The sequence below is a fragment of the Lipotes vexillifer genome, unplaced genomic scaffold (genome assembly GCF_000442215.2).
Source record: "Lipotes vexillifer unplaced genomic scaffold, Lipotes_vexillifer_v1.1 scaffold234, whole genome shotgun sequence".
NCBI classification, from domain to species: Eukaryota; Metazoa; Chordata; class Mammalia; order Artiodactyla; family Lipotidae; genus Lipotes; species Lipotes vexillifer.
In genome coordinates this window covers 950,893-957,953 of record NW_006782612.1, presented here as the reverse complement: position 1 = coordinate 957,953, position 7,061 = coordinate 950,893, and the positions used below count along the sequence as shown (strand labels likewise).

Sequence of the window (7,061 nt, the reverse complement as noted above, 5' to 3'; positions counted from 1 at the left end):
AAAATTACCCCCCAGGAAAAGTCAAAAACACAAAAAAAAAAAAAAAAAAAAAAAAAATCACCATGAAGAACAGTCAGCTGACCCAATGCATTGGGTAGACTTGTATCCTAAGAGTAAGAGAAAACAAAGTAAGCTGAAAAATGTGAAGGTAAGCGTAAATGATAGAATTCACACGGCATGAAAAGAAGAGTATGCTTTTTTAAAGTTACTTCAAAAATTTCCTGATATAAATTCTGCAACTGACATAATGAAGTAAAACACACACACAGACGCGCACACACACCAAGGTTTTACAAGACAAAGAAAGATGGTCCAGAAGAACTGTCCCAGGTTGGAGAAGTGCAAGGAGAGGACAACTAAATGTAATGTGGGACTCAGGCTGGACTCCCGGACCAGAAAAAGTTCATTCTTAGGAAAACGGAAAAGATTTGTACGAGGTCTACAGTGTATTTAACACTTCATCAACGTTAGCTTCCTGGTTTCAACAATTATACCATAATTATGAAAGATGCCAAACTAAGGGGAGAGCGTATGGTAGCTCACGGTACTACTTTTGCAATTTTCCTGTAAGTCTAACTTGATTTCTAAATGATTTTTTTAAAAAGAAGAGCAGAGGTAGGCGCAGGAGAATTTGGAGAGACCGGCTGGCCTGGACCTTGGAGAGCCCTCTGCTCCAGACCGAGGCACACAGGTTTCATCCTGTACGTGGCGAGTAGCCGTGGCAGAGACAAGGCGGAATCTGCGCGAGCGAGCGCACGTTGGAGGCGGAAGGGAGAGGCTGGGGGCGCCCGGACGGGAGGAGGCAGCAGGTAGGCGACGAACTTCGGCGCCAACTACTCTGTAACTGCTGCCCAGGTCTGCGCGCTGGAGTCGCGGTCCTCGGGTCGGGGGGACAGGGCTCGCGGGCAGCCGGATGGGTGGAAGGAAACGTTGGCGCCCTCCGCTTCCCGGCCCACCCTGGTATCCATCCTCTGCCTGGTCCTTCAGCGGGACCAGCCGGGGCAGAGGCGGCCTGGGAGCCCGGCGCCCCCTCTCCTCTCTCACCCCCCGCCCCGGTCCTGCGGGGCGCCCCAGGGACTTGGACTTGGCTGAACTCACCCCGCTGAAACTCAGGCCTCGGTAAGGGAGGTGATTTACATCCCCCTTTAGTTCGTGTTCGTGAAACACCCCAATCTAGCAACCACAGGAGGAGCCCACACCCGTTGCTGGATGGAGTCTGCTTGTGGTCACTCCTTTGTTTCACACTAGCGTCCACTGTCACACACGCAGTCAGATCCGCAGCCAAATGACCCTGACACCAGTGAATAGGGCGTTTGGGCCTCACTGATTTAACAACTGCAGAAAGTTTATGTCTTGACCCAGAGCACACTAGTGGCCTTGTTCTAAAAATTAAATCTCCTTGGCGTGGACCCAAGAAAGATCCTTGAGTGTGTTCATAGACAATTAATATGTATGCACACAGAGAGAACACTCCATTGTACTGCAGGCAAACAAACAAAACTCTAAGAAACTGTGACTCCTAACAGTTCTTTTCTTTTTAGAAGCTAATGCTTTATTGCCGGTTCAGTCCCAGGAAATCTAGAGTGAAGGACAGTGGGTGCATTACCGAGCTGGCCATAGTTCTGCAAAACACACAACTGGTTGCTCATCTTACGGAACACCTTTTAAAAAAAAAAATGTTCATTTTTTTATATAATTTTAAAAGGTTACTTTCTATTTAGTTATTAAAAAATATTGGCTATATTCCCCGTATTATACAATACATCCTGGAGCCTGTCATACACCCAATAGTTTGTACCTCCTATTCTGGTAACCACTAGTTTGTTCTTGATATTTGTGAGTCTGCTTCTTTTATGTCTTATTTTGCTTCAGAATTATTGGGAGAGAAAGATACTACGGCTGCTGCAAGCATTTAGCACAGTGCCCAGCCTGAAGAGTTCTTCAGAGCCCCTGGCTTCTCTCTCTCCAGAAGAGGGGAAAGTGCATAATCCAGTATTGCTGAAGGAAAGCTTCTGCAGTGCGTAAGATGCTGCTTGAATGAATAAAGAAATAAAGAACATTATTGAAATTTCCTTTTACATGTTTTCTATTTTTCTTCCCCCTTTCATGTGATAGTGGATACATGGCAAGCAAACAGCGAGAAATCCAGTTACAGGTGGGCATGACACATCAACAAGTCTTTACTTGGTGCACTGTCTCTTGAAGACCTTTGACAGCACCTTCCTTTTTGCAGGAGGCCATCAATAATCAAAGCCTGTGGGAGGAGATGTTGCAGAACAAAGGCCTAACAGGTACTGGGGTTCCGTAGGTGTTCACCATCCGGAGTTGGATCCAGGGCACCTCCAGGCACCCCAACATGGAGCACCACTCCCCACTTACCAGAATAAAAAGTTGCTCTGTTTTTACCCTGCCTCTGCCCCAAAGATTGTGATAAGCTGCTACTCTAGACTCTTTGACTCTGTTCTTTCACAAATATTATTATCTTCTAGTGATTGACGTTTACCAAGCCTGGTGTGGACCTTGCAAAGCAATGCAAACCTTATTCAGAAAATTGAAAAATGAGCTGAACGAAGATGAAATTCTGCATTTTGCTGTAGTAAGGCTTTCATTTTCATTAAACTATTATTTTCTTGTTACTTTATAGTCTCTTTAAGGATTGTCTCAATTCAAACATTCTGTCAACTCTTCAAAATGGACAGTGTTTAGTTAGCAGTTTTACTCTATATTTAATTCTACTGGATCTGAGAACGAATGTAATTTTTTTTTTTTTTTTTTGCAATACGTGGGCCCCTCACCGTCGCGGCCCCTCCCCTTGCCGGACGCGCAGGCTCAGCGGCCATGGCTCCGCGGCATGTGGGATCCTCCCGGACCGGGGCACGAACCCGCATCCCCTGCATCGGCAGGCGGACTCCCAACCACTGCGCCACCAGGGAGGCCCCGAATGTAATTTTTATCCCATTCCTATAATACTGAGGTTATTTACCATGGTTGTGAACGTTAGAAAAACATAAAAATGGTTATCTGTCTATTGTCATACTTCTTTTCACTTGACCATATGGTGTGTGTTCAGAATAAGGGCTGAAATGCCTTTTACTGGAAAGCATTGGGTAGGACTCTGGTCATTTACCCAGTTAATTGTAAAATGGTAGCGATTTTACCCTCCCTTATTTGCCTCCCACATGTGACAACGGATTAAAATATTACAGCCAAACTCATTAGGGTCTCATGAGACCCCAATGTATTGATTATTCAATTTATCCATGTCAAATTATCAACTGCTTAGAGCTTTGTTGTCTAATAAAACCACTAGGCATAAATGGCTTTTGAGCACTCGAACTGTGGCTAGTGTAATTGTATTACATTTATATAAAAAAACGGATACTCCATTTGGTTATTGTAAAACTTTAAAAATTATTTGGGACAACCTGGATATGTGAATCTACCTCTTTGACTGTAAACTTTATGAAATCTAATTAGAGATCAATTATTTATGATTAAAATTTGGCCCACAAATTGAGATGTACTCTAAGTGTAAAATATACACTAGGTTTTGAGGCCTTCATATGAAAAAAGAATGTGAAATATCCCATTAATTTTTTACATCGATTATATGTTAAAATGATCATTTGGGGATATACTGGATTAAGTATATTATTAGATTATTTTCACCTGTTTTTTAGTTTTTAAATGTGGCTACTAGAGAATTTAAAAGTATATATGTGACTCACATTCTAGTTCTATTGGACAGAAACATGTCCAGACCAGTTCATCACTATGTCTATACCACTGGGAAGTGCTAGTAAAATCTTTCCAAAATATGTCCTATTCATAATGCTATACCACCTGTTGAAATTAACAACAAAAAATTTTGAGCATTCTCTCTGAATGGTTCCTCTTCTGTTTGAGCATATCCAACTGTAGTACATTCACAGAGATCGACACTATTTTTCTGCTATGATCAGCTCATCAACAGTGAAAACAAAATTTTGAGTCTCCAAACCTCTGCTGGGTGCAATGGAGGGGCGCCCTCTGCTGGATACTTTTTTTCCTGCAGTTTATCAGGGAAAGGGATCCTTTCTGAACTTGTAAACGTAAGTCCAAAATTAAAACCTATGAGGTTCATTACCTATTGAAATCACCCTAAGCTGAATGGTCAGTACCAAATTTTTTCTATTATGTGCCCCTTTTAAAAGACTTGAAGACTTGTCCTAACATTGTGCCTATACGTATAAAAATTCAGTAAATGTTTTATATTATAGTTTTTAAGGAATATTACCAAATGCTTTAATTGTTAACACGTTATTATAATATAAAAATTGCAATGATGATGGCTAGACTACTTTTAAATGTAATCTTTGGCTACTGTCTTTTAATATTATAGATTAGTTCCTTTCAACAATAGAACCTACTTTTTTAAAAAGAAAGAGAGAGAGAAAGAAAAGAAAGAAAGAGAAAGAGAGAGAATGATGTAGAATTCCATATGCCAAAAAAAGATTACAACACAGCCCCTCTGGCTGGCTGACACAGGGCTGAGGGACCTTGGCTCGGCTCCGCCCTCACCATCCTTGGCCACGGTTGAGGCACCTCTAGAAATCCCAGTTTGAAAACAATTGCCTTAGGTTCCAAAAAACAACTCTTATGTAGAAGACCCTACAACACAATGTATCCTGACAGCTGGCCCAAGGGATGTTATGTTAATATGCAGGAACATACTATTACTTAATATATAGTTGTTGGTAATCAATTTAGGACAACTTGAAATTTGTGAGAAAACTTTAAAATCAAGGACTTTGAAATCTGACAACCAGTTTATTCAAGAAACATTTAGGAAGCTCCTTTTTATGCATGGCCCTCTGACAGATAAGGTGGGGGGTGACATGCGAGGGTGAGTATAAAACATCATCTCTCTGTGCATGCAGCTCTCCAAACAGAGATGAGCTAGGTCCCCATAACGGTAGTACAATATTGAAAGGAATTACAGGTGCCCAGAGAGAAGGGTAGTGAAGTGCTATGTGGAGGGGAGATGACTTGCGGCAGGAGGGTCAAGGCAGAGTTCTTGGAGAACATTTGAGCTGGGTTGGAAAAGGAAGGGCAGGAGCAGGTAACAAGGGGGAAAGTGCAGGTGGTGTAACGCAGACCACAGTAGCTGAGTTTAGCTGCAGGTTGGGTAAAGATGAACAGTGAGAAGTAAGGTTTAAGCCAAATGATGCAGGGTCTGAACTGCCAGAATGTGTAATTTGATTCTAAAAACAGCTATAACATAACTCATAAAATGTTGATAGTAAACATAGAAAAAAGTACCTCTGCACTTTTTGAATATAGTACATCAAATGACTTGAGTGTAGCGTCCTTTATTATTATATGAAATAATCTTTTTCAGGCAGAAGCTGACAGCATTGTGGCTTTGCAGCCATTTAGAGATAAATGTGAACCTGTTTTTCTCTTTAGTGTTGTAAGTATATTTATCATCTCAAGTGCGTTATCAGATTCCAATTTGCAGCTAAAGAGCAAGTAACATTGTACAACTACTGGAACTGTTTTCTGATGACAGTAACTGTAGACTTTTTTTTTGCCTTAAATATGCTTGTCAATTAAAATATTTATAACTTGACCTGTAGGAGCTCATAATGGATTGAGAAGATTAGACTACCACACATTTAGTTGATCAGGGAAAAGAAAAATAAAATGGTATTTACCTTTCCTAGGGAAATATCAGAGACTTGTATGATGAATTATTACTTACAGGAGTGAAAAATTGGAAATGTCTTAGGTACCCAGTGGAAGAGAATTGGTTATAAATATTCATGTACACCAATACGAGGAAATATTTGTATGATCACTATCTTGTAATGTATACTGCTTTTATCTCTGTATTTACAAATGCATAGAAAGAAGGCAGGCAGTGTATTCACCAAAAGTTAATAGTAGTTTTCTATGTATGGGGAAAGGATGCGTAATTTAAATTTTCTTCTTCTAATTTTCAATGTTTTCCGAATATTCCAAGATAAACACAACTTTAATAATCAGAAAAACCTTATAAGTGCTGTTTTCTAAAAGAAGAATATCTGGGTAAGTGCTAACTTGTGTGATACAGAGCATAGCTGCTACACAGCTAAAGAATTGGGATAGTAAGGAAACACCTCCCAGAGAGGGTTTGGACTGTTCTCTTGTTGTTGAAAAGGCATTTTTTGATATTATAAATAATTATTAAAAAACCACTTCTCAGATATAATTTTTGCTTTTATTAAACAATAATCTTACAGCTATTTCTGGGAGGTGAATGACTGGGCTAACTGAATTAAAAAATTACACTGTAGATCTTGCTGTCAGTTGGCTAGGAACTGGCTAGGAAGGATTTGATGATTTATGTGAGGGGTCAGCCAGCTTATTTGTAACGGGCCAGAGAGTAAGTGTTTCAGCTTTGCAGAAATACTGCCTCTGTACTGGGTCATAGTTTGCTGAGCCCTGGCCTAGATGTCGTTTAGGTAACGGCACGAGGCAGAAGTGGACTTGGCGGGCTAATGGGACAACCAGAAGGCTTTAGTAGCAGCAGCAGTTGGGAGCCTGGGACTGAGGAGGAGAGGCTGGGCAGGTGGCCACCGTGTAGCGTCTGCAGCTCTGGGGCGGCCATCACCTGCTGAGCGAGTCGGATCTGAGCAGCAGACCCATGCCCACCCTGAAGACTTTGGCATGTGGCCCAAAATCCTCCTTTCAAACCCACGTGCTGCCATCACTCTGGGACTTCAACATCCTGGCCTCTCCATTCTTCACCTCCTAGCTGTCAATGAAATTTCCAACGCACCTCCTCCAGTCACACCTCAGACTTTGTTATCATCCGTTGCTCCCTGTTCAGTGTTCTAATTTAAGAATCTCCATGGGAAATTTAGGGAATATTTTGTAATAACTGCAAATGGAAAGTAACCTTGAAACACTGTATAAAAATTTAAAATTAAAAAAAAAAAAGAATCTCAATCTGTGACCACAAAACCACCTTTGCAGTGGGCAGCATTCTTAGCTGACAGCAAATTCATTCCAGCGTCTCAGCAGGAGGGGCTTTTTAA

The 7,061-nt window shown here is 41.2% G+C and overlaps 1 protein-coding gene across 1 annotated transcript in view; it reads left to right on the top strand.

The window, feature by feature from the left end:
• Positions 1 to 1,050: 1,050 nt before the first annotated feature.
• Positions 1,051 to 7,061, top strand: part of NME8 (NME/NM23 family member 8) — a 33,014-nt gene continuing 27,003 nt past the window's right edge. Inside the window, exons 1-5 of the mRNA XM_007455337.1 lie at positions 1,051 to 1,119; positions 2,116 to 2,155; positions 2,234 to 2,291; positions 2,490 to 2,596; positions 5,381 to 5,452. Of these exons, the coding sequence (XP_007455399.1) occupies positions 2,123 to 2,155; positions 2,234 to 2,291; positions 2,490 to 2,596; positions 5,381 to 5,452 (270 nt within the window). The 5' untranslated portion in view covers positions 1,051 to 1,119; positions 2,116 to 2,122. The remainder of the gene's footprint in view (positions 1,120 to 2,115; positions 2,156 to 2,233; positions 2,292 to 2,489; positions 2,597 to 5,380; positions 5,453 to 7,061) is intronic.